General features: G+C 44.7%; 1 protein-coding gene across 5 annotated transcripts in view; it reads left to right on the top strand.

The window, feature by feature from the left end:
* The window catches only part of LOC306922751 (proton myo-inositol cotransporter-like), a 36,618-nt gene extending 18,638 nt beyond the window's left edge, over positions 1-17,980 (top strand). For all 5 annotated transcript variants that reach the window (XM_079500568.1, XM_079500570.1, XM_079500569.1 and 2 more), the window contains 8 exons: positions 1,171-1,334; positions 2,375-2,492; positions 3,552-3,677; positions 5,417-5,535; positions 9,407-9,559; positions 15,514-15,674; positions 15,991-16,059; positions 16,155-17,980. In XM_079500568.1, coding sequence (XP_079356694.1) covers positions 1,171-1,334; positions 2,375-2,492; positions 3,552-3,677; positions 5,417-5,535; positions 9,407-9,559; positions 15,514-15,674; positions 15,991-16,059; positions 16,155-16,163 — 919 coding nt within the window. In that variant the 3' untranslated portion in view covers positions 16,164-17,980. The remainder of the gene's footprint in view (positions 1-1,170; positions 1,335-2,374; positions 2,493-3,551; positions 3,678-5,416; positions 5,536-9,406; positions 9,560-15,513; positions 15,675-15,990; positions 16,060-16,154) is intronic.
* The last annotated feature ends 9,607 nt before the right edge of the window (positions 17,981-27,587 follow it).

Genomic DNA, 27,587 nt, shown 5'->3' with positions numbered 1-27,587 from the left:
ACTGGTGTGGGTCTGTAGCTCTGTTATTCCAACTGGTGTGGGTCTTTAGCTCTGTTATTCCAACTGGTGTGGGTCTGTAGCTCTGTTATTCCAACTGGTGTGGGTCTGTAGCTCTGTTATTCCAGCTGGTGTGGGTCTGTAGCTCTGTTATTCCAACTGGTGTGGGTCTGTAGCTCTGTTATTCCAACTGGTGTGGGTCTGTAGCTCTGTTATTCCAACTGGTGTGGGTCTGTAGCTCTGTTATTCCAACTGGTGTGGGTCTGTAGCTCTGTTGACGTCCATAAGGAGCAGGTACTACTCTACAGCGCCACCATTCTGTCTCCTGTCATTGTGTGTGTTAACACTTTAATTGCCCAGGGTTAATTAATCCATTCAATCAGAGCGCCCAGCCATTTATAGCAGCGTACCTGCCAATGTCCAGGTACTACAGCGGTGGCTCAGGGTTAGAGTGGCCGGATGGTAACCGCAAGGTTCCCAGTTCGATCCCTGTGGGCTCCCCCAGAGTTGGTGTTGAAGTGTCCTTGAGCAAGACTCTGAACCCCTGATTGCTCCTGATGTGCTGGTTGGGGCCTTGCATGGTTTCCTCCGCCATCGGTGTGTGAATGTGTGTGTGAATGGGTGAATGTAATGCACCAGATCTATGTAAAGGTGTGTGAATGTGTGTGTGAATGGGTGAATGTAATGCACAATCTATGTAAAGGTGTGTGAATGTGTGTGTGTGTGTGTGAGTGTGTGTGTGTGTGTGTGTGTGAATGTGTGTGTAGATGGATGAATGTAATGCACCATCTATGTAAAGGTGTGTGAATGTGTGTGTGAATGGGTGAATGTAATGCACAATCTATGTAAAGGTGTGTGAATGTGTGTGTGAATGATGCACAATCTATGTAAAGGTGTGTGAATGTGTGTGTAGATGGATGAATGTAATGCACCATCTATGTAAAGGTGTGTGAATGTGTGTGTGAATGGGTGAATGTAATGCATAATCTATGTAAAGGTGTGTGAATGTGTGTGTGAATGGGTGAATGTAATGCACAGTCTATGTAAAGGTGTGTGAATGTGTGTGTGAATGGGTGAATGTGATGCACAATCTATGTAAAGCGCCTTGGATAAAGGCGCTAAATAAATGCACCATTTACCATTTACTACAGCGCCACCATTCTGTCTCCTCAGGTACTACAGCGCCACCATCCTGCAGATGGCGGGCGTGCGCGACAACCAGCGAGCCATCTGGATGGCGGCAGCGACCGCCGCCACCAACTTCCTGTTCACCCTGGTGGGGGTGTGGCTTGTGGAGAGGGTGGGCCGCAGGAAGCTGACCGTGGCCAGCATTTTAGGTTTGTGTGCGTCACAGTGCGACGCGTTGTGAGCTTGTAGATCGGCTATTTTAAGCAAGTGTAAAATCAGTCATTAGGACGGCATCAAGGCCCGCCAAAATACATTTCAGTCGACTAAATCAATTGTAGATTTAGTCAACTAAAAACTAGACTTAACACAAACATTCCAGGTGACTAAAATGTGACAAAAACTAAATTAAAGCTAAAGCATATATAGTCAAGAGACTATATATGACTGAAACTAAAATAAAAAAAATCTGCTGTCAAAATCGCCCGCTGGCCTAGCGGTCCAGGCACATCATGCCACATAGAGGCTCTGGCCTGACGTCACGTGTTCGAGTCCCGTTCATGACGACCGTATTGCGAGAGAGAAGGGGAGAGACACGCATGTCTCTCCCCTTCTCTCTCTCTCTCTCTCTCTCTCTCTCTCTCTCTCTCTCTCTCTCTCTCTCTCTCTCTCTCTCTCTCTCTCTCTCTCTCTCTCTCTCTCTCTCTCTCTCTCTCTCTCTCTCTCTCTTGTCTGTCTTCACTGTAACTATCAATAAAGGTGGTTGCACACTGGGCGCGTTTTTCGTTTTTTTAAGCTGCGTTTCGCCCTGCGAAAAAAACCCGCTCGGTGCGTGGGGACCTTTAGGCACACAAAGACAAAAACAAATCAATCAACACTAGTTGAGTCTAATGGTTCTGTTAGGTCTCCTCCAGGTACTGGCCTGAGTCTGATGGTTCTGTGTTTTCTCCTCCAGGTACTGGTCTGAGTCTGATGGTTCTGTGTTTTCTCCTCCAGGTACTGGTCTGAGTCTGATGGTTCTGTTGTGTTTCTCCTCCAGGTACTGGTCTGAGTCTGATGGTTCTGTGTTTTCTCCTCCAGGTACTGGTCTGAGTCTGATGGTTCTGTTGTGTTTCTCCTCCAGGTACTGGCCTGAGTCTGATGGTTCTGTGTTTTCTCCTCCAGGTACTGGCCTGAGTCTGATGGTTCTGTTGTTGTGTTTTCTTCTCCAGGTACTGGCCTGAGTCTGATGGTTCTGTGTTTTCTCCTCCAGGTACTGGCCTGAGTCTGATGGTTCTGGCATCAGGGTTCCTGCTCTCAGCCCAGAACTCTCCTCCAGTCACCCTGAACCCCGTTGGTCCTCCAGTCAACTCCACCTGCTCGCTATACGGGTCAGAACACTGCATTACACCACCCTCTCCACCTATAGGCTTGATTACTGCAATGCTATTTTTTTCTGGACCGCCTAAGAAAACAACTAAGATGAGAGAACATATTACTACATATTACTCCAGTTCTAGCTTCACTGCATTGGCTTCCGGTTGTTTTTAGGATTGATTTTAAAATTATTTTACTTGTTTATAAAGCTCTCGATGGTCTCGCACCTTCCTACCTACATGACTGCCTGCCGAAATATGTCCCAAACCGCCCCTAAGGTCTTCCACTGCTGGCCTGCTCGCTTTGCCTAAAAAATGGCTACAAAGAAATACAGGGAAGCAGCTTTTTGCTTCTAGGGGCCGACAGCGTGGAACAAACTCCCACTGTACCTTCCACAGGCAGCCTCTGTAGACATTTTTAAAGCGCAGCTCAAGACCCACTTCTACACTCTTGCTTTTAATTGAGAAAATTGTTATTCATGTCCTCACTGTATTGCATTACTGCTATTATTTTTAATGTTATGTCCAACCTGTCCCACACGAGTGACACTTCTGTCACTCAAATGAACACTTCTGGATCTGGTCCCCCAGATGTATAATAAGTGTAGCTGTCCTTCTGGATCTGGTCCCCCAGATGTATAATAAGTGTAGCTGTCCTTCTGAATCTGGTCCCCCAGATGTATAATAAGTGTAGCTGTCCTTCTGAATCTGGTCCCCCAGATGTATAATAAGTGTAGCTGTCCTTCTGGATCTGGTCCCCCAGATGTATAATAAGTTTAGCTGTCCTTCTGGATCTGGTCCCCCAGATGAATAATAAGTGTAGCTGTCCTTCTGGATCTGGTCCCCCAGATGTATAATAAGTGTAGCTGTCCTTCTGGATCTGGTCCCCCAGATGTATAATAAGTTTAGCTGTCCTTCTGGATCTGGTCCCCCAGATGTATAATAAGTTTAGCTGTCCTTGACGAAGGTGTCACGTAGCAGATGAAGACCATACTGAGAGGTGTTGCGTTGTTTTGTGTCCCCCAGGTCCTGTTCTTCTACTGAGAGGTGTTGCATTGTTTTGTGTCCCCCCAGGTCCTGTTCTTCATGCATTCTGGATCCCGACTGTGGCTTTTGTTACCGCGAAAATGGCACCGATGTGTTTGACTGCTCCTGCACCCCCGTCAGTGGAGAGACCACTGAACATGCTGCCTGGGGCAGGTCAGAGTGCTGCTGTGTGTGTGTTTGTGAATGTGTTTGTGTGTGTGTGTTACTATCCCTACTGTAAAACCAACCAGTAGGGGTCAGCGTGTTTGGGTAACTGGGGAATTGGCATAATGAATGAGAAAAAGGGGGGAATTGTCCACAGAAGAGGTCGTTGCAAAGCCAATATTTCCCCAGGTGTTCCAACCAGACAGTAGCTGGGATGCAGTGATGGCCCACTCTGGGGAAAAACCAGAGCCATAGAGTGACGGCCAGGCTACACCAGGCTTTTCGCGCACGTTTTGTGCACGTTTACCCTAAAACGCGAACCCCATGTACGCACACTTAAAATAGGACTGGACCTAAATTTGTGTGTGTGTGCATATTCGCGTAAACGCGCACTGAAAAGCCTTGTGTAGCTTGGCCGTAAGACAGAGTTACGACAACTCTGTTCACTTCATGGGGCTTCAGTCCAATGGAGGCTCTCCTACATAGACTTATATTGGCTTCAGTCCAATGGAGGCTCTCCTACATAGACTTCTATTGGCTTCAGTCCAATGGAGGCTCTCCTACATATACTTCTATTGGCTTCAGTCCAATGGAGGCTCTCCTACATAGACTTCTATTGGCTTCAGTCCAATGGAGGCTCTCCTACATAGACTTCTATTGGCTTCAGTCCAATGGAGGCTCTCCTACATAGACTTCTATAGGCTTCAGTCCAATGGAGGCTCTCCTACATAGACTTCTATAGGCTTCAGTCCAATGGAGGCTCTCCTACATAGACTTATATTGGCTTCAGTCCAATGGAGGCTCTCCTACATAGACTTCTATAGGCTTCAGTCCAATGGAGGCTCTCCTACATAGACTTCTATTGGCTTCAGTCCAATGGAGGCTCTCCTACATAGACTTCTATTGGCTTCAGTCCAATGGAGGCTCTCCTACATAGACTTCTATTGGCTTCAGTCCAATGGAGGCTCTCCTACATAGACTTATATTGGCTTCAGTCCAATGGAGGCTCTCCTACATAGACTTCTATTGGCTTCAGTCCAATGGAGGCTCTCCTACATAGACTTCTATTGGCTTCAGTCCAATGGAGGCTCTCCTACATAGACTTCTATTGGCTTCAGTCCAATGGAGGCTCTCCTACATAGACTTCTATTGGCTTCAGTCCAATGGAGGCTCTCCTACATAGACTTCTATTGGCTTCAGTCCAATGGAGGCTCTCCTACATAGACTTCTATAGGCTTCAGTCCAATGGAGGCTCTCCTACATAGACTTCCATAGGCTTCAGTCCAATGGAGGCTCTCCTACATAGACTTCTATAGGCTTCAGTCCAATGGAGGCTCTCCTACATAGACTTATATTGGCTTCAGTCCAATGGAGGCTCTCCTACATAGACTTGTATTGGCAAAGAGCATAGCGAACTGTGACAATGTCCTGGACCGGAAAGAATGCATTGGACTCAGGGCAACAGCCCAGCTTTAATGATCTTAAATCCCTTTATTTTAGATTGTTTTTTAGTAATTGTACAACATAAACATTACAGAGACTTCAGTTGTTACTGTACAATACTTTAAAACAGTTCTCATGTTGCACACATGACTAAAATAGCTCTTATTTGCGCCGCCCTCGTTGAAAACAATGTATTTCCATCTCCAGCTTGTCACTCTCCATCCAGGCTGCATGAACAGCGCTCAAGCTCAGTTTTCTGCCCCCTCAATGACGTAACTCTGTCTTTCTCTATGTATTTTCCCCAGGTGTTCCAACCAGACGGCTGCCAGCGAGGGCCCACTCTGGGCCTACAACTACTGTCCCACCTCGTACTCCTGGCTGGTGCTGCTGGGTCTCATCCTCTACCTGGCCTGCTTTGCACCTGGTCCGTAATGCTAGATCCTTTCATATCACTCTTTACTATTAGAGTTGTATTAATCGATCTATGCTCAGTACCTTTCCATAAGGATGCTACCGGATGCTAAGTTACTATTAGAGTTGTATTAATCCCTCTATGCTCAGTACCTTTCCATAAGGATGCTACCGGATGCTAAGTTACTATTAGAGTTGTATTAATCCTCTATGCTCAGTACCTTTCCATAAGGATGCTACCGGATGCTAAGTTACTATTAGAGTTGTATTAATCCTCTATGCTCAGTACCTTTCCATAAGGATGCTACCGGATGCTAAGTTACTATTAGAGTTGTATTAATCCTCTATGCTCAGTACCTTTCCATAAGGATGCTACCGGATGCTAAGTTACTATTAGAGTTGTATTAATCCCTCTATGCTCAGTACCTTTCCATAAGGATGCTACCGGATGCTAAGTTACTATTAGAGTTGTATTAATCCTCTATGCTCAGTACCTTTCCATAAGGATGCTACCGGATGCTAAGTTACTATTAGAGTTGTATTAATCGATCTATGCTCAGTACCTTTCCATAAGGATGCTACCAAATGCTAAGTTACTATTAGAGTTGTATTAATCCTCTATGCTCAGTACCTTTCCATAAGGATGCTACCGGATGCTAAGTTACTATTAGAGTTGTATTAATCCTCTATGCTCAGTACCTTTCCATAAGGATGCTAAGTTACTATTAGAGTTGTATTAATCCTCTATGCTCAGTACCTTTCCATAAGGATGCTAAGTTACTATTAGAGTTGTATTAATCCCTCTATGCTCAGTACCTTTCCATAAGGATGCTGCCGGATGCTAAGTTACTATTAGAGTTGTATTAATCCCTCTATGCTCAGTACCTTTCCATAAGGATGCTACCGGATGCTAAGTTACTATTAGAGTTGTATTAATCCTCTATGCTCAGTACCTTTCCATATGGAGGCTACTGGATGCTAAGTTACTATTAGAGTTGTATTAATCCTCTATGCTCAGTACCTTTCCATAAGGATGCTACCGGATGCTAAGTTACTATTAGAGTTGTATTAATCCTCTATGCTCAGTACCTTTCCATAAGGATGCTACCGGATGCTAAGTTACTATTAGAGTTGTATTAATCCCTCTATGCTCAGTACCTTTCCATAAGGATGCTACCGGATGCTAAGTTACTATTAGAGTTGTATTAATCGATCTATGCTCAGTACCTTTCCATAAGGATGCTACCGGATGCTAAGTTACTATTAGAGTTGTATTAATCCTCTATGCTCAGTACCTTTCCATAAGGATGCTACCGGATGCTAAGTTACTATTAGAGTTGTATTAATCCTCTATGCTCAGTACCTTTCCATAAGGATGCTACCGGATGCTAAGTTACTATTAGAGTTGTATTAATCCTCTATGCTCAGTACCTTTCCATAAGGAGGCTACCGGATGCTAAGTTACTATTAGAGTTGTATTAATCCTCTATGCTCAGTACCTTTCCATAAGGATGCTACCGGATGCTAAGTTACTATTAGAGTTGTATTAATCCCTCTATGCTCAGTACCTTTCCATAAGGATGCTACCGGATGCTAAGTTACTATTAGAGTTGTATTAATCCTCTATGCTCAGTACCTTTCCATAAGGATGCTACCGGATGCTAAGTACTATTAGAGTTGTATTAATCCTCTATGCTCAGTACCTTTCCATAAGGATGCTACCGGATGCTAAGTTACTATTAGAGTTGTATTAATTCCCTTCTATGCTCAGTACCTTTCCATAAGGATGCTACCGGATGCTAAGTTACTATTAGAGTTGTATTAATCCATGCTCAGTACCTTTCCATAAGGATGCTACCGGATGCTAAGTTACTATTAGAGTTGTATTAATCCTCTATGCTCAGTACCTTTCCATAAGGATGCTACCGGATGCTAAGTTACTATTAGAGTTGTATTAATCCTCTATGCTCAGTACCTTTCCATAAGGATGCTACCGGATGCTAAGTTACTATTAGAGTTGTATTAATCCCTCTATGCTCAGTACCTTTCCATAAGGATGCTACCGGATGCTAAGTTACTATTAGAGTTGTATTAATCGATCTATGCTCAGTACCTTTCCATAAGGAGGCTACCGGATGCTAAGTTACTATTAGAGTTGTATTAATCCTCTATGCTCAGTACCTTTCCATAAGGAGGCTACCGGATGCTAAGTTACTATTAGAGTTGTATTAATCCTCTATGCTCAGTACCTTTCCATAAGGATGCTACCGGATGCTAAGTTACTATTAGAGTTGTATTAATCCTCTATGCTCAGTACCTTTCCATAAGGATGCTACCGGATGCTAAGTTACTATTAGAGTTGTATTAATCCTCTATGCTCAGTACCTTTCCATAAGGAGGCTACCGGATGCTAAGTTACTATTAGAGTTGTATTAATCCTCTATGCTCAGTACCTTTCCATAAGGAGGCTACCGGATGCTAAGTTACTATTAGAGTTGTATTAATCCTCTATGCTCAGTACCTTTCCATAAGGATGCTACCGGATGCTAAGTTACTATTAGAGTTGTATTAATCCTCTATGCTCAGTACCTTTCCATAAGGATGCTACCGGATGCTAAGTTACTATTAGAGTTGTATTAATCCTCTATGCTCAGTACCTTTCCATAAGGAGGCTACCGGATGCTAAGTTACTATTAGAGTTGTATTAATCCTCTATGCTCAGTACCTTTCCATAAGGATGCTACCGGATGCTAAGTTACTATTAGAGTTGTATTAATCCCTCTATGCTCAGTACCTTTCCATAAGGATGCTACCGGATGCTAAGTTACTATTAGAGTTGTATTAATCCCTCTATGCTCAGTACCTTTCCATAAGGAGGCTACCGGATGCTAAGTTACTATTAGAGTTGTATTAATCCTCTATGCTCAGTACCTTTCCATAAGGATGCTACCGGATGCTAAGTTACTATTAGAGTTGTATTAATCCCTCTATGCTCAGTACCTTTCCATAAGGAGGCTACCGGATGCTAAATTACTATTAGAGTTGTATTAATCCCTCTATGCTCAGTACCTTTCCATAAGGATGCTACCGGATGCTAAGTTACTATTAGAGTTGTATTAATCCTCTATGCTCAGTACCTTTCCATAAGGAGGCTACCGGATGCTAAGTTACTATTAGAGTTGTATTAATCCCTCTATGCTCAGTACCTTTCCATAAGGAGGCTACCGGATGCTAAGTTACTATTAGAGTTGTATTAATCCTCTATACTATAATGCTCAGTACCTTTCCATAAGGATGCTACCGGATGCTAAGTTACTATTAGAGTTGTATTAATCCTCTATACTATAATGCTCAGTACCTTTCCATAAGGAGGCTACCGGATGCTAAGTTACTATTAGAGTTGTATTAATCCTCTATACTATAATGCTCAGTACCTTTCCATAAGGAGGCTACCGGATGCTAAGTTACTATTAGAGTTGTATTAATCCTCTATACTATAATGCTCAGTACCTTTCCATAAGGAGGCTACCGGATGCTAAGTTACTATTAGAGTTGTATTAATCCTCTATCTATACTATAATGCTCAGTACCTTTCCATATGGAGGCTACTGGATGCTAAGTTGTCCTCTGACTTTAGATAGAGTTTATGTAGACATGGGGACACTCTATAGTGTCTTTATACGCATAGTTTCATTATATAGATATTCCACTGTCGGGTTCTTAAGCTTAACGTATGATTCATGATGACTATTTTGATGTATTTGATGTTACCATTACCATGTTTTTTGTTCTTGCTTACTGTAAATCGCTCTGGAGTGTGCTAAATGCCTAAATTGTAAATTGTCTGACCATGACCCCCCCCCCCCCCCCCCCCCCCCCCCCAGGTATGGGCCCCATGCCGTGGACTGTGAACTCAGAGATCTACCCTCTGTGGGCGCGCAGCACCGGGAACGCCTGTTCAGCCGGAGTCAACTGGACCTTCAATGTCCTGGTGTCTCTGACCTTCCTCCACGTGGCAGAGTATCTCACTTACTATGGTAGGACCTTCAATGTCCTGGTGTCTGTCCTCTATGGTAGGACCTTCAATGTCCTGGTGTCTCTATGGTAGGACCTTCAATGTCCTGGTGTCTCTATGGTAGGACCTTCAATGTCCTGGTGTCTCTATGGTAGGACCTCCAGTGTCCTGGTGTCTCTATGGTAGGACCTCCAGTGTCCTGGTGTCTCTATGGTAGGACCTTCAATGTCCTGGTGTCTCTATGGTAGGACCTTCAATGTCCTGGTGTCTGTCCTCTATTGTAGGACCTTCAATGTCCTGGTGTCTCTATGGTAGGACCTTCAATGTCCTGGTGTCTCTATGGTAGGACCTCCAGTGTCCTGGTGTCTCTATGGTAGGACCTCCAGTGTCCTGGTGTCTCTATGGTAGGACCTCCAGTGTCCTGGTGTCTCTATGGTAGGACCTTCAATGTCCTGGTGTCTCTATGGTAGGACCTTCAATGTCCTGGTGTCTCTATGGTAGGACCTTCAATGTCCTGGTGTCTCTATGGTAGGACCTTCAATGTCCTGGTGTCTCTATGGTAGGACCTCCAGTGTCCTGGTGTCTCTATGGTAGGACCTCCAGTGTCCTGGTGTCTCTATGGTAGGACCTCCAGTGTCCTGGTGTCTCTATGGTAGGACCTCCAGTGTCCTGGTGTCTCTATGGTAGGACCTCCAGTGTCCTGGTGTCTCTATGGTAGGACCTTCAATGTCCTGGTGTCTCTATGGTAGGACCTTCAATGTCCTGGTGTCTCTATGGTAGGACCTCCAGTGTCCTGGTGTCTCTATGGTAGGACCTTCAATGTCCTGGTGTCTCTATGGTAGGACCTTCAATGTCCTGGTGTCTCTATGGTAGGACCTCCAGTGTCCTGGTGTCTCTATGGTAGGACCTCCAGTGTCCTGGTGTCTCTATGGTAGGACCTTCAATGTCCTGGTGTCTCTATGGTAGGACCTCCAGTGTCCTGGTGTCTCTATGGTAGGACCTCCAGTGTCCTGGTGTCTCTATGGTAGGACCTTCAATGTCCTGGTGTCTCTGTCCTCTATGGTAGGACCTTCAATGTCCTGGTGTCTGTCCTCTATGTCCTGGTGTCTGTCCTCTATGGTAGGACCTCCAGTGTCTTGGTGTCTGTCCTCTATGGTAGGACCTCCAGTGTCCTGGTCTCTGTCCTCTATGGTAGGACCTCCAGTGTCCTGGTGTCTCTATGGTAGGACCTCCAGTGTCCTGGTGTCTGTCCTCTATGTCCTGGTGTCTCTGACCTTCCTCCACGTGTCAGAGTATCTCACTAACTATGGTAGGAGGAATATACTAGCTAGAGTGCTACAGTGAATATACTAGCTAGAGTGCTACAGTGAACCTGTGTAGACAAAGACAGTAGAAGTAAGTTTACAGTTCACTGGACATCTGGGTTTAAAACACTTTTTTTTAAATATATGCAGGAACGACAAGCAGGCTCATCTAAAAACATCATATTTTGAGTTTGAAAACAATTTTAACCTAAAGGGGTAATTATATAAAATGTGAGTTTCTTCTTTGAATTGGCAGCATGCTTAATGATTGCGTCATTTGATTCTTTTTTTTAATCAAAATGCAGGCTCCTCACAGGTCAAATAAATGTAAATGCAGGCTCCTCATAGGTCAAATAAATGTGAATGCAGGCTCCTCATAGGTCAAATAAATGTAAATGCAGGCTCCTCATAGGTCAAATAAATGTGAATGCAGGCTCCTCACAGGTCAAATAAATCTAAATGCAGGCTCCTCATTGGTCAAATAAATCTAAATGCAGGCTCCTCATAGGTCAAATAAATCTAAATGCAGGCTCCTCACAGGTCAAATAAATGTAAATGCAGGCTCCTCATAGGTCAAATAAATGTGAATGCAGGCTCCTCACAGGTCAAATAAATGTGAATGCAGGCTCCTCATAGGTCAAATAAATGTGAATGCAGGCTCCTCATAGGTCAAATAAATGTGAATGCAGGCTCCTCATAGGTCAAATAAATGTGAATGCAGGCTCCTCATAGGTCAAATAAATGTAAATGCAGGCTCCTCATAGGTCAAATAAATGTAAATGCAGGCTCCTCATAGGTCAAATAAATCTAAATGCAGGCTCCTCATAGGTCAAATAAATCTAAATGCAGGCTCCTCATAGGTCAAATAAATCTAAATGCAGGCTCCTCACAGGTCAAATAAATGTAAATGCAGGCTCCTCATAGGTCAAATAAATCTAAATGCAGGCTCCTCATAGGTCAACTAAATCTAAATGCAGGCTCCTCATTGGTCATAGTATAATAATAATATTCAGTGGAAAATGTTGTCCATGCATCTTTTCATCATCATCATTTTTCGACCGCGGTCGAGATCGTGGATTTCACAATATCACGCCAGACTTCCCGGTCCTTCATTGCTATCCCCAGTTCTGCTTACTGATGCCTGTGTCCCTAGCGATGACATCAGGGAACGACAGTTTTCTACCTCTGGTCTGCTTTGAGGCAGGACTCCAGAGAAGAAGGGAAGATATAACCTCATTGTCAGCTCTGTAGCAGTGGCCGGCAAACTGTGTTCCTCTGGATCGGACTAGTGTAGAAACACGGGGAAGGTTGCCGTATATTAGATTAGTCGATGGGTGGACTAGTGTAGAAACACAGGGAAGGTTGCCGTATATTAGATTAGTTGATGGGTGGACTAGTGTAGAAACACAGGGAAGGTTGCCGTATATTAGATCAGTCGATGGGTGGACTAGTGTAGAAACACAGGGAAGGTTGCCGTATATTAGATTAGTCGATGGGTGGACTAGTGAAGAAACACAGGGAAGGTTGCTGTATATTAGATTAGTCGATGGGTGGACTAGTGTAGAAACACAGGGAAGGTTGCCGTATATTAGATTAGTTGATGGGTGGACTAGTGTAGAAACACAGGGAAGGTTGCCGTATATTAGATCAGTCGATGGGTGGACTAGTGTAGAAACACAGGGAAGGTTGCCGTATATTAGATTAGTCGATGGGTGGACTAGTGAAGAAACACAGGGAAGGTTGCTGTATATTAGATTAGTCGATGGGTGGACTAGTGTAGAAACACAGGGAAGGTTGCCGTATATTAGATTAGTCGATGGGTGGACTAGTGTAGAAACACAGGGAAGGTTGCCGTATATTAGATTAGTCGATGGGTGGACTAGTGTAGAAACACAGGGAAGGTTGTTGTATATTAGATCAGTCGATGGGTGGACTAGTGTAGAAACACAGGGAAGGTTGCTGTATCTTAGATTAGTCGATGGGTGGCTCTTCCAAGACAGATTTTGTGCTCTCATTAGAAGGAGGGTGTAAGTGCCATCCTCTCACTAGAAGGAGGGTGTAAGTCCCATCCTCTCATTAGAAGGAGGGTGTAAGTCCCATCCTCTCATTAGAAGGTGGGTGTAAGTGCCATCCTCTCATTAGAAGGCGGGTGTAAGTGCCATCCAACCGTTTCTCTAGTTTCTTTGAAAGTGTCCATGTCTCGGAGCCATAGAGTAGAATCGGTGCATCTTTGGAACTTGATGAAGCATGTGCTCTCCTCTGAGACCATGTGCTCTCCTCTGGGACCATGTGCTCTCCTCTGAGACCATGTGCTCTCCTCTGAGACCATGTGCTCTCCTCTAGGACCATGTGCTCTCCTCTGGGACCATGTGCTCTCCTCTAAGACCATGTGCTCTCCTCTGGGACCATGTGCTCTCCTCTGGGACCATGTGCTCTCCTCTGGGACCATGTGCTCTCCTCTGAGACCATGTGCTCTCCTCTGGGACCATGTGCTCTCCTCTGGGACCATGTGCTCTCCTCTGGGACCATGTGCTCTCCTCTGAGACCATGTGCTCTCCTCTGGGACCATGTGCTCTCCTCTGGGACCATGTGCTCTCCTCTGAGACCATGTGCTCTCCTCTGGGACCATGTGCTCTCCTCTGAGACCATGTGCTCTCCTCTGGGACCATGTGCTCTCCTCTGAGACCATGTGCTCTCCTCTGGGACCATGTGCTCTCCTCTGAGACCATGTGCTCTCCTCTGAGACCATGTGCTCTCCTCTGGGACCATGTGCTCTCCTCTTGGACCATGTGCTCTCCTCTGGGACCATGTGCTCTCCTCTAAGACCATGTGCTCTCCTCTGGGACCATGTGCTCGGCTCTGAGACCATGTGCTCTCCTCTGGGACCATGTGCTCTCCTCTGGGACCATGTGCTCGGCTCTGAGACCATGTGATCTCCTCTGGGACCATGTGCTCGGCTCTGAGACCATGTGCTCTCCTCTGGGACCATGTGCTCTCCTCTAAGACCATGTATTCCATGTCCATTTTTTGTGATTTGTGTTTTCACCTGCACACAACTAGGGTTGGGATTCGGAACCGGGTCCATTTCAGACCCGGTTCCGACATTGCGGATCCGGAGCCGGTTCCATCGTTTTTGTATTAACGGTTCCCCAAACGGATCTCATCAGTCGTCATTTAGCTCCGCTGTGTCTGTGCATGCATGCAAGCAGAGCCAAGTTACTGGGGTGACGTCACCCAACCTACATGAGTGAGTTAGTGGGGTCGGGGAGGATACGCCCACTATTCTGTGCATTCAGCGACCGCCGCGGAGCGACTGGGACAGTATGTTGAAGAGATCTCCAAAGTGTGGTTAACAGAGAGGGAAATTACTCTGAGGCTGAGCACGCAAGTGCAATAAATGCGATGCTATAGTTCCCTGGCTGCAAAGGTTGTTGCAACTTGTACCAGTTGCAGTTTTGCACCACGTCCACATTGAGGAAACATCTCAAAATCAATATGCCTACACGAGTCCACAACTCACGAGAATAATCTAGGCACATCGCGTTTGTGAGCCATGCGGAAAGCCGTGCCCGCTCTCCACGCAACTCCACCACAGCTAGCCGGCGGGGGACGAGGATGATGCAAGGCTCGTTCACTTTCCCCAGGCTAGTAACGTAATAGAAAATAAAAACTACTGTCGTCTACAGAGCTTTTCATTAGGCCGCGGCGTATTGTACAACTGTTGTTAATGGTGTTAATTTAGAACGCCAATGACTCGACGTCTTTCTGTCTGATATTTTATGAATCACGTTAACTATAGTATAGAGCCAAATCAATTTGTCTGCACTTATAAGCAATTCAACTGCTTTTGATTTGGTTCTAAATTAATCGCGTGGCTGTTGAGAGCCCAGCGTTTAGGTGCATACCTCCATAGATTGATTACTTTATGAACAGTTTGCAGAAAAAAAGCACAGGAACGTAGCCTACAGTTCAATACAAGGTCTGCTAAAACGATTTTATAATCCAAGAAAGCACTATGGCTTGTTTCCATTAGGGTAAGGGGTCCTTCATATTAAATTAATCTGAACATTAAAGACAACATTTGTCACCACAACAATATCATTATTGCAATGTGTACTGTAGGCTATATTTAATATACAGTACAAATTGCAACAATTATATTGTTGTGGTGTCTAGCTGGTGGTAGTGGTGGTGAAGTTTAAATAATAGTGCCACACTGCCACCTCATAATTGTAAAGTGTATTTTCAATAATTGAATTAATGAATGTGTGTTTATTATGTACTTGGTTAGGTTAGTTATAATATAAGCATAATCTATGTCAGAAAAAAAGGGGGGAAAATAATATTAGGATCCGTTAAGGGAACCGTTAGGAACCGGAACCGTTAAGAGGGATCCGGGAAGGATCCGGAACCGTTAAAATCCTAACGAATCCCAACCCTACACACAACGTGACCTCTCAGTGATACAAGTTAATGGACAGTCTCTTTAGGCGTCTGTGTTGGACGGGTCATCTTTATGAGTGTGCATTGGGAGGGACTATAATGAGGTAGGACAAATTGGCGTGGGTGGCTCAGCCTTGCATTTGGTCCAAACCTTGGGTGTATAGGTGTGAGAATGAAACACTCTTCAGCAGAGATGTGGTATTATAATGTATCCTCTGTATTCCTCCAGGGGCGTTCTTCCTGTACGCGGGCCTGGCGGGCCTGGGCCTCCTCTTCGTCCTGGGCTGTCTTCCGGAGACGCAGGGCCTTCGGCTGGAAGACATGGAGAACCTGTTCACCGGCCAGCTGTGCTCCTGCGGGGCCTCCTGTGGAGACGTTCCGTACATCCGGGTAAAAGGCAGTAACTAGTGGAGTAGAACTGGCTCCTGGTGTTGAGAGGGACGGGCTCCAATCTACCTGGTGTTGAGAGGGACGGGCTCCAATCTACCTGGTGTTGAGAGGGACAGGCTCCAATCTACCTGGTGTGGAGTATAGAACGGGCTCCAATCTATCCCTTTTCACTCTTTCTTGGGACTTTTTGTGGGGATTCTGTGTGGTTTCTGTGTCACAGCTTCTGGTGTTAGCCTTGGTGTAGAAGGGTTGCCTTGTCAGTAGTCATAAATTATGCCTGAAGCAAGAACTTTGACCCAAACCTTCAATGTTCCAGCGCTGTCCAGGGTTCAGCAGAGTCCACTACGGAGCCACGGGGTCAGACAGGGGCGTGGCCTACATCACTGTAAGTAGTGACTTCAACGACTCATCCATTAAGTGGACCAATCAGTTTATTATGATGTGGCGACAAGTGATGTTAATGTCCTCATACTCTCACAGCTCCAGTGACCATGACCCAGTAAACGTCAACGACCTTGTCCATGGGGACAGACACCATAGACCTTGTCCATGGGGACAGACACCATAGAGGTCATTCCATAGACCTTGTCCATGGGGACAGACACCATAGAGGTCATTCCATAGACCTTGTCCATGGGGACAGACACCATATACCTTGTCCATGGGGACAGACACCATAGAGGTCATTCCATAGACCTTGTCTATGGGGACAGACACCATAGAGGTCATTCCATATACCTTGTCTATGGGGACAGACACCATAGAGGTCATTCCATATACCTTGTCTATGGGGACAGACACCATAGTGGTCATTCCATATACCTTGTCTATGGGGACAGACACCATAGAGGTCATTCCATAGACCTTGTCTATGGGGACAGACACCATAGAGGTCATTCCATAGACCTTGTCCATGGGGACAGACACCATAGAGGTCATTCCATAGACCTTGTCCATGGGGACAGACACCATAGACCTTGTCCATGGGGACAGACACCATAGAGGTCATTCCATTGCAGCCATGTCATTCAATTGCCACACAAAAAAACATGTTTTTCATTCATTCCATTCATATGGATGGCTCTAACAGATAACTATAGGTATATGTGACCAGATCTGACTGAGGGACTGCCATTGGATTTTTTTGAATTTTCGTTTATTCATGTATGAAAGCAGTGAATCATAGCTTCAAATTGACATATTGGTTGTTCAGTTTGACCCACCAGTTTTGGAGATATGGCTTATAGAGTAATGTCTTGCAGAGCAACAGCGAGTTGAGAAAACAGACTTGAAAGGTTCACTTCTGTGGTCTCTAACATTACACCTAGCTACATGTTTAAGCATTTATTTCATATTTACATGTCTTCTGTGGTCTCTAACATTACACCTAGCTACATGTTTAAGCATTTATTTCATATTTACATGTATGCTGTGGACTAACATTACACCTAGCTACATGTTTAAGCATTTATTTCATATTTACATGTCGATTTCAGCTCTGACACTTATTTCAGAGTTTTTCTCCTCTGGTGAAAAGCTGGAATTTGCTCGATGGCAGGCTCTCAGTGAAATCTGTTCACATATGTTCAGTATGTTTCTATTACAGAGGGTGTGCACATGCATACAGTGAGTAGAAGATTGAGTGGCAAAGCGAGTTTAACGTTGTTTAATGTCGTTTACTGCAATCAGATAGAACTTTTCTGTGTGGATGTAGGGGCTGTAAAGGCCAGAAAAATGTGGTTGGGGGGGGGAAATATATGTGAATAATTGCTTTGAAAATACTATGTTGTAAGAAAAATCAATAAACATGTTTTATTTTATGTTTTAAGTAGTTTTTTGCCACTCAGTAAGGCCTAACTCACACGTAAGACACACTTGTGTCCTGTGTCGTCTGTGTCATGGCCGCCTCAATGCATTTACAATGTGTCTTCTGTGTGTCATGGCCGCCTCAATGCATTTACAATGTGTATTCTGTGTGTCATGGCCGCCTCAATGCATTTACAATGTGTCTTCTGTGTGTCATGGCCGCCTCAATGCATTTACAATGTGTATTATGTGTGTCATGGCCGCCTCAATGCATTTACAATGTGTCAAACTTTTATTTTTGTGAAATGACAAGGGAACATGGATGCTGTTCATTCAAGTGCTGTGGATGATATAAAACATTTGAAAGGGGAAGGGTGACTGCTGTTTAATTCTCAACTGTTCTGGATATTAGTAGTGGGTACTGTATTTATGAGCATTGTATGTCTGTCCTGTTTTTTTGTTGTGTATTGTTTTGTTACTGGCAGAGCTGTGTCACTTATTTTGCCTCTTGTCTTGGCCAGTTCACACTTGTAAAAGAGACTTCTGTCTCAATGTGGTTTTTACTGGTTAAATAAATAAAAAAATCTCATTATTTACATCACAAGTTATGAGCTTTCCCTCTAGCACCTCTGCTGGAACACTCCGTCATCGCAGTTCCTGTTTACACTGAGCATGTGCAAACCTCCTGCAGGAGACCGGGCCACGCCCCCGTGCACATTCCTCTTTACTTGTCCTGGCAGAGATCTGGCAACCAGTAACACCAGTGGAATCTTAATTAGCCCTTCGCTAAACCCCACCCCAAAAAGCGATTGGATTGGCATCCAATAAATGCCAATCCAAATAGTTTAGCAACTGTTGCTATGCCCTACTGTGTTCCCCATAGATATAACAATAGATGCCTCACTGGCCGTTGCAGTTCATTGGAGCGACGGGTATAGAATAGATGCCTCACTGGCCGTTGCAGTTCATTGGAGCGACGGGTATAGATGCCTCACTGGCCGTTGCAGTTCATTGGAGCGACGGGTATAGATGCCTCACTGGCCGTTGCAGTTCATTGGAGCGACGGGTATAGATGCCTCACTGGCCGTTGCAGTTCATTGGAGGGACGGGTATAGATGCCTCACTGGCCGTTGCAGTTCATTGGAGCGACGGGTATAGATGCCTCACTGGCCGTTGCAGTTCATTGGAGGGACGGGTATAGATGCCTCACTGGCCGCTGCAGTTCATTGGAGCGACGGGTATAGATGCCTCACTGGCCGTTGCAGTTCATTGGAGCGACGGGTATAGATGCCTCACTGGCCGTTGCAGTTCATTGGAGGGACGGGTATAGATGCCTCACTGGCCGCTGCAGTTCATTGGAGCGACGGGTATAGATGCCTCACTGGCCGTTGCAGTTCATTGGAGGGACGGGTATAGATGCCTCACTGGCCGCTGCAGTTCATTGGAGCGACGGGTATAGATGCCTCACTGGCCGTTGCAGTTCATTGGAGGGACGGGTATAGATGCCTCACTGGCCGTTGCAGTTCATTGGAGCGACGGGTATAGAATAGATGCCTCACTGGCCGTTGCAGTTCATTGGAGCGACGGGTATCCCAATGAAGGCGGAAGTGCAGCTGAAGGCTCTTTTTTTTTAACAAATCTTTATAACAGTCATGACAATACATTACAAAACAGCATTTAGCAGACGCTCTTAATCCAGAGCGATTTACATTAGGCAAGAACAAAAGCATGGGAATACATCACATATATAAAATGCATTTATTACAATTTACAATTACAATTTAGGCATTTAGCAGACGCTCTTAATCCAGAGCGATTTACATTAAACAAGAACAAAAGCATGGGAATACATCACATTATATAAAAAGCATTTATCAAGAAACATGCGTAAGCTAAGAACGTAGCTAGAACATATCTATATAATGACACTGAACATATAAACTATACATATACTATACTATGCTGTACATATATACTATGAAGTGCTATGACTACATACAATGCAATTATTGTGCTGTCTACATAACATGCTATAAGTCTGTTTCAAATGCTATCTAAGTCTAAAAAGTGCTATCTAAGGGGGTAGGGTAAGTGCTATGGGCCATGGTGGAGTCTGAAAAGGTGGGTTTTCAGACTACGGCGGAAGATTGGGAGTGATGCTGCAGTTCTGACTGCAACGGGGAGTGCATTCCACAGTTTAGGAGCCAGAAGGGAGAAGAGTTTGGGACGTGTGGAGCGTTGTCCCGGTGTTTTTAGTGAGGGTACTTCCAGCTTCCCTGCATTTATCATGAAACATGCGTAAGCTAAGAACGTAACTAGAACATATCTATATAATGACACTATACATATAAACTATACATATATACTATACTATGCTATACATATGTACTATGATGTGCTATGACTACATACAATGCAATTATTGTGCTGTCTACATGACATGCTATAAGTCTGTTTCAAATGCTATCTAAGTCTAAAAGTGCTGTCTAAGGGGGAAGATTGGGAGTGATACTGCAGTTCTGATTGCAACGGGAAGTGCATTCCACAGTTTTGGAGCCAGAAGGGAGAAGAGTTTGGGACGTGTGGAGCGTTGTCCCGGGGTTTTTAGTGAGGGTACTTCCAGCTTTCCTGCCTTGGCTGATCTGAGTGCGCAAACAAACACAAACAACAAAGTTATTAATACAACAATACAACATCAGAGCCAGGGGGGATTAGATTACTAACGGAAAACATTAAAGAGTGAACACAGAGCAACAGTTCTTATTTAGAGCTTTCTTATTTAGAAGTGCTGAAGGCGTTTGCTGAAGGCACGCTGCGTCGCTGCCCAAGTGACGTCACTCATGTGACTTCTCCATGTCTCTCACTGTCACTCATGTGACTACTGGCCAATCACAGCGCGTCTTTTCCGGGACTTATGTTACGCACACGGAAGCTGCTCATTGAAGGCAAACGCTTTGCAAGGAATCTCGGGAAAATTGTGCCTTCAATGGTGACACGCGCCTCAGAGCCGGAAAGGGCGTCTGAAATGAAATGAAATTAAATGATTACTATATTTACCCAGGGTATCTGGGCTAAGCTCAAGAACTTGTTTCCAGCCAGGCCCTGCTCATAGAACATTTCATCGTAGTGGTTCAATGCCTTGTTCAAGGGCACTTCAGCGGTGGTAATTTGAACGTGTCGGACCGCTGATTCGAACTGGCGACCTTCCGGTATCAAGACCGCTCCGCTCCGCTCAGTTCGGCCACCGCTGCCACTTGTCTACGTATATATGTCTATGGTTTCCCCCTTCAGGCCTACTCTGCTCTTCATTCAGACCGCAGCCATCTTGCCACCATAGTGCAACTTCCCAGAGAGCCCATTCATCCAAACAGAAAGGTCCTCTCTAATTATATTAAACAACGTCAAAATCACCAACATTGCAGCTGTAGGGAAAGCTTGAATTATCCTCTTTCAATCTGTAAAGTGTTCATAAAAATCCACCGTAGACATTTTATGAGCTACTTCCTGTGAAGAAATTCCTTGCAGATGATTTTTGAGTGGTGTAAACCACTCCTACAACTGGCTTTGTTAGTTTGCGTGTCTGTCTGTACCAAAAAAAATGAGCATGGTTGCTATGGTCACCCAGTTCACACGGGTGTGATTTCATTACGTCAGACCACAGCTGATCAGTCTATATAAGACCTTACACCACTCAGTTCACACGGGTGTGATTTTTAATGTGCACATAATGCAGGAGGCAGCAGGAGGTTGCTTTACTGATAACGAGCGCTTCCAAACTCTGATACTTAGAAAATAATCATCTGCAAGGAATTTCTTGACAGGAAGCAGCTCATAAAATGTCTACGTGGAGTTTTATTAAACAAACTTTACAGATTGAAAGAGGATAATTCAAGCTTTCCCTACAGCTGCAATGTTGGTGATTTTGACGTTGTTTAATACAATCAGAGAGGACCTTTCTGATTGGATGAATGGGCTCTCTATAGAGACACACGGGGACTACAAATGTCACGCCCCCAAATGACAGCGGCCCCACTTCTGGTCCGTTCCAACTGTGTACTGCAGCTGCCAATGCAATCCCTATGAGAGACATCATGAAATACCCTAATTTCACTGGTTCATTACTGAGGCTATAGCGATTTCTTTTGTGTTCTAATAAAGTGTCCCATATGTTTGATTTGTCCTTTTCAATGTCACATACCTGCCATCTCAATATACATTCTACAATGTAGCCTACTATAATATATTCCATCAGTTTGTGAAAAGTGCTAGCATTGTAAATCTCAAGTCAAAGTGGTCGCACGGTATATAGGTCACGGTTGCATACCTTGAGGTTTTCAATACCCAGATATATTTGTTGTATTTCGTTTTATATGCTATGAATTTGTTGAAAATGATCTAAACAGCATCTTGCAAGACTTATTAATACTCATCTGGAGAATTCACTAGGTAGTGTAAAATGTCAGGATGTCACTCCTCCATTTAGCTGGGTTATTTTCCCATGCAACTATTCAGCAAAGTTATACAACAAGTTGACAGCGGTAAAACACACCGTCGGAGCTCCGTGGTAGGTAGAACATATTAGTAAGCCCATGTTCAAAATATAGACATGAATAACAAAGTCAGTCGGGATCGGGATGTATATTGAGAATTCCACTCTTCAAAGTCGGCGCTCGTAGCCTCGTAAAGGCAGTGACGTCCCTTAAAAGCGACAGGTTCTCTGTCTGCCGTCTCCCCTCTGCTCCGTTAACATTATGGGTAACTCATTCAAGTGGTAGGGCCTAAATTAAATGTGAAATACATCCTCTATTGAGAAAACAACAATATATGTTGACAAAGACACTTCATACATTTGGAAACATATGTTTATTCAAATCAATATAGTCTTCAGTTCATTTCATATTATTTTTAAAGTAGGCTAACTACAGTTGAATTTCAATGGACTTCTATGGGCTGGCCTGCAGTATCCGTGCCAACGGACCAGAAGTGGGGACGCTGTCTCATTTGGGGGCGTGACATGTGTAGTCCCCGTGTGTCTCTATGGGAAGTGTCTTGCTGGCAAGATGGCTGCGGTCTGAATATGGTACAGCCCAGGTCAGTGTGACCTAGCCCCTTTTCTCCCCTTTGAATAGTACAGGCCACCTAATCAGAGCCAATTGACTTCATTAGTTCCACCTGCTGCCCAGCAGAGCAGAGCTCTCCATTAGTTCCACCTGCTGCCCAGCAGAGCAGAGCTCTCCATTAGTTCCACCTGCTGCCCAGCAGAGCAGAGCTCTCCATTAGTTCCACCTGCTGCCCAGCAGAGCAGAGCTCTCCATTAGTTCCACCTGCTGCCCAGCAGAGCAGAGCACTTCATTAGTTCCACCTGCTGCCCAGCAGAGCAGAGCTCTCCATTAGTTCCACCTGCTGCCCAGCAGAGCAGAGCTCTCCATTAGTTCCACCTGCTGCCCAGCAGAGCAGAGCTCTTCATTAGTTCCACCTGCTGCCCAGCAGAGCAGAGCTCTTCATTAGTTCCAACTGCTGCCCAGCAGAGCAGAGCTCTTTAGTTCCACCTGCTGCCCAGCAGAGCAGAGCTCTTCATTAGTTCCACCTGCTGCCCAGCAGAGCAGAGCTCTTCATTAGTTCCACCTGCTGCCCAGCAGAGCAGAGCTCTTTAGTTCCACCTGCTGCCCAGCAGAGCAGAGCTCTTCATTAGTTCCACCTGCTGCCCAGCAGAGCTCTTCATTAGTTCCACCTGCTGCCCAGCAGAGCAGAGCTCTTCATTAGTTCCACCTGCTGCCCAGCAGAGCTCTTCATTAGTTCCACCTGCTGCCCAGCAGAGCAGAGCTCTTCATTAGTTCCACCTGCTGCCCAGCAGAGCAGAGCTCTTCATTAGTTCCACCTGCTGCCCAGCAGAGCAGAGCTCTTCAGTGTAGTGGTGTGATGGGCTAGCACCTCCTTATATTTCAGATCTTTTGAAATTGTACGTCCCAGAAAAGTAATTGAGATCAGCAGACAAGCTCCTGCAAGTCTCCACGTGTACCGCGGGCTGACCGCCACACGACCCCCTCCCCAAAGACTCCAGGGTCGGCGACCCCCCCCCCCCCCCCGGAACCCACGCCCCGCTCCCCCCACTCTCCTCCTCATCATTCATTCATTCATTCAATCAAATCTTTAAACCTTCCACAATGGTGTTCATTCCAACTACTAAACTGTTTTTTCATCTCTATAATATGTTTTTTTTTTATCTTTGATGATTTTGTGCAACTTTTATTTGTGTTCTTATGTTATGTAAAGCACTTTGGTCAACTGTTGTTTTTAAATGTGCCCTATAAATAAAGTTGGATTGAAGTGATTACAGTGGATCTAAACTACAGTAAAGATCTATATTTATGGCCGTCTCAAACCACTCTAAGTTTGAAAAAGATTCTTCGGAGGATAATAGTCCATCTGGACTGGAAGCTGCAAGCTACGTGAGGCACCGCCGAGCGAGGCGCTAGCCGAGCGAGTCCCCGTGCCGAGCATTGCGAAGGCCACCAGACCCGACTCAGCGCCGTTCGAGTTACGTCCCGATAGACAGAGAATAGTATATATTAGTAGCTCCTAGTTCCATGCACCAAAATGACATGTCCACCAGGGGGAAACCTTGACCAGGCTATGTGGTGAGGATGCCATTATGGACATTTTGGCACCATTCAAACGTGCTGATAACAGATTATTTCGCCGATTATATGGGGTGATACCAGTCGAATCGGCTGGGAATAAAGGACTGTCTTTCCATGATGCTGATACTGGCACATACATACACACCTACACACACACACCTTCACACACACTTACTGACACAGTCTTTCCATACATGTACACTAAATTTGTTGGCACTGCTGGCACTCTAAGGATATTGCCTGGGAAGCTCGTGTAACTGCAGAAACGAGATCATCTCGTGAATAGCTATTGTGCCCAACTGTGCCAAAACGAGATAACGAGATTTGATTAATTGGCATTTATCCATAATAAAAATAAAAATAGATTTATCATCTTCTACTTTGGTATGTCGTGCATTTGACTGGCACTGGCCTCACGATCCCGCCTAGTGTAACGGGAGGGAATGTGTTAACACAACAAATGCCCATAGATTTATTCTATGGGGGGCACGGTGGCACAGTTGGTAGTGCTGTCGCCTCACAGCTAGAAGGTCCTGGGTTCGATTCCCGCTCGGGGCGCTGTGGGTGCTGGCAGCGTGTTTCCTCCTCCGCGTCATCAGTGCCCATACCCGAGGCGGGGTTGGTCAAAAGGGCCCTTCTGTGTGGAGTTTGCATGTTCTCCCCGTGTCCCCTAGGGTAGGTACCCTCACAAAAAACATGCAGTAATCCTGGTCTCTAAACAAACTGCCTCCCCCTGGCCAGCCGGGGCGCCTGATGGAGGGGAAAGGAACTGGTTGGAATAACGTGTTCCTTCCACGCGCTACGTCCAACCAGGGAAACTCCCCCTGATGGAGGGGAAAGGAACTGGTTGGAATAACGTGTTCCTTCCACGCGCTACGTCCAACCAGGGAAACTCCCCCTGATGGAGGGGAAAGGAACTGGTTGGAATAACGTGTTCCTTCCATGCGCTACGTCCAACCAGGGAAACTCCCCCCTGTCAGGTGTAAAGGAGCAACTTGGACACTCAGGCAGGAAGGAAGCATGAGTTCAAGTCCGTTGCTCTCCCCATGTCCCCATATATGGAGACTAGGTTGGTGGAGGGTGTGTAGAGAGCCCAGGATCACATTAGATAATTGGCACAGGGGTTAAAAAATGGGTTACAAAATCGAGGGATACATTTTAATTATAAAAAAAGATTTATTCAGAATAAAGACGTAGACTGCCCAGCAGATTTAGCAAGATTAAAAAAAAAATATTGTATTGAATTAATGAATGAAGTTTCATCATTTGCATTTAAGTTTTTTACAAAGAGGCACCAAAAGGTCTAGGCTGAAGCCCAAGCTTATTTAGCCTAGCCTAGCATGTTTTAGAACTTAGTCTTTTTTGGACGTATAATCTTATGTTTAATAATGATAATGATAATAATTATGATAATGATCTTATGATGTTTTATATCTATTTAATACCCTACTTTTAAATAGCTTTAGTTCATTATTCAGGCTATTCCACAAGTCAACCCCTATTTTAGATATACATCTACCCTTTGTGTTGGTCCTTTCCCCTTTTGGTTTTAATACACATGTCCCCCTGAGGTTGTACTGGGACTCTCATTTCAAACAGCTCCTGTATGGATAATAGTATAGTATTTTTTTGTACATGAATATTGCAGTGTTTAGGTTGACTATATCTTCAAATTGTAGTGTGTGTTTTACAGATGAATAGTGGGTTTGTAGCTGCACGATATTCAGTTTTATTTATGATTCTTATGGCCTTTTTTTTGTAACATGAAAATTGGTTTCCCCATACCTCCACACATACGCTACGACCTTACGAACCCATCGACCTACGACCTTTGTTGTAGTTTTATATGTGTTCCCCCATACCTCCACACATACGCTACGACCTTACGAACCCATCGACCTTTGTTGTAGTTTTATATGTGTTCCCCCATACCTCCACACATACGCTACGACCTTACGAACCCATCGACCTTTGTTGTAGTTTTATATGTGTTCCCCCATACCTCCACACATACGCTACGACCTTACGAACCCATCGACCTTTGTTGTAGTTTTATATGTGTTCCCCCATACCTCCACACATACGCTACGACCTTACGAACCCATCGACCTACGACCTTTGTTGTAGTTTTATATGTGTTCCCCCATACCTCCACACATACGCTACGACCTTACGAACCCATCGACCTACGACCTTTGTTGTAGTTTTATATGTGTTCCCCCATACCTCCACACATACGCTACGACCTTACGAACCCATCGACCTTTGTTGTAGTTTTATATGTGTTCCCCCATACCTCCACACATACGCTACGACCTTACGAACCCATCGACCTTTGTTGTAGTTTTATATGTGTTCCCCCATACCTCCACACATACGCTACGACCTTACGAACCCATCGACCTACGACCTTTGTTGTAGTTTTATATGTGTTCCCCCATACCTCCACACATACGCTACGACCTTACGAACCCATCGACCTACGACCTTTGTTGTAGTTTTATATGTGTTCCCCCATACCTCCTAACCTCCACACATACGCTACGCATAACTGGGGAAATACTCTTGATCTTGTAGCCTATTTAGTTTTGGCGTCGACAACATAGACAACATTGTTATAGTGATGATGCAATGATTTGTTTCCGTGCAGTTGCCAAACCTCCAGTGTTATCAGAGCATAGACTATTGGACTAGACTGTTATCAGAGCGTAGACTATTGGACTAGACTGTTATCAGAGCATAGACTATTGGACTAGACTGTTATCAGAGCATAGACTATTGGACTAGACTGTTATCAGAGCATAGACTATTGGACTAGACTGTTATCAGAGCATAGACTATTGGACTAGACTGTTATCAGAGCATAGACTATTGGACTAGACTGTTATCAGAGCATAGACTATTGGACTAGACTGTTATCAGAGCGTAGACTATTGGACTAGACTGTTATCAGAGCGTAGACTATTGGACTAGACTGTTATCAGAGCATAGACTATTGGACTAGACTGTTATCAGAGCATAGACTATTGGACTAGACTGTTATCAGAGCATAGACTATTGGACTAGACTGTTATCAGAGCGTAGACTATTGGACTAGACTGTTATCAGAGCGTAGACTATTGGACTAGACTGTTATCAGAGCGTAGACTATTGGACTAGACTGTTATCAGAGCGTAGACTATTGGACTAGACTGTTATCAGAGCATAGACTATTGGACTAGACTGTTATCAGAGCATAGACTATTGGACTAGACTGTTATCAGAGCGTAGACTATTGGACTAGACTGTTATCAGAGCATAGACTATTGGACTAGACTGTTATCAGAGCGTAGACTATTGGACTAGACTGTTATCAGAGCATAGACTATTGGACTAGACTGTTATCAGAGCATAGACTATTGGACTAGACTGTTATCAGAGCATAGACTATTGGACTAGACTGTTATCAGAGCATAGACTATTGGAC

Source organism: Electrona antarctica (assembly GCF_951216825.1).
Source record: "Electrona antarctica genome assembly, chromosome: 5".
Taxonomy (NCBI): Eukaryota; Metazoa; Chordata; class Actinopteri; order Myctophiformes; family Myctophidae; genus Electrona; species Electrona antarctica.
This window is presented reverse-complemented; position numbering and strand designations above follow the sequence as displayed.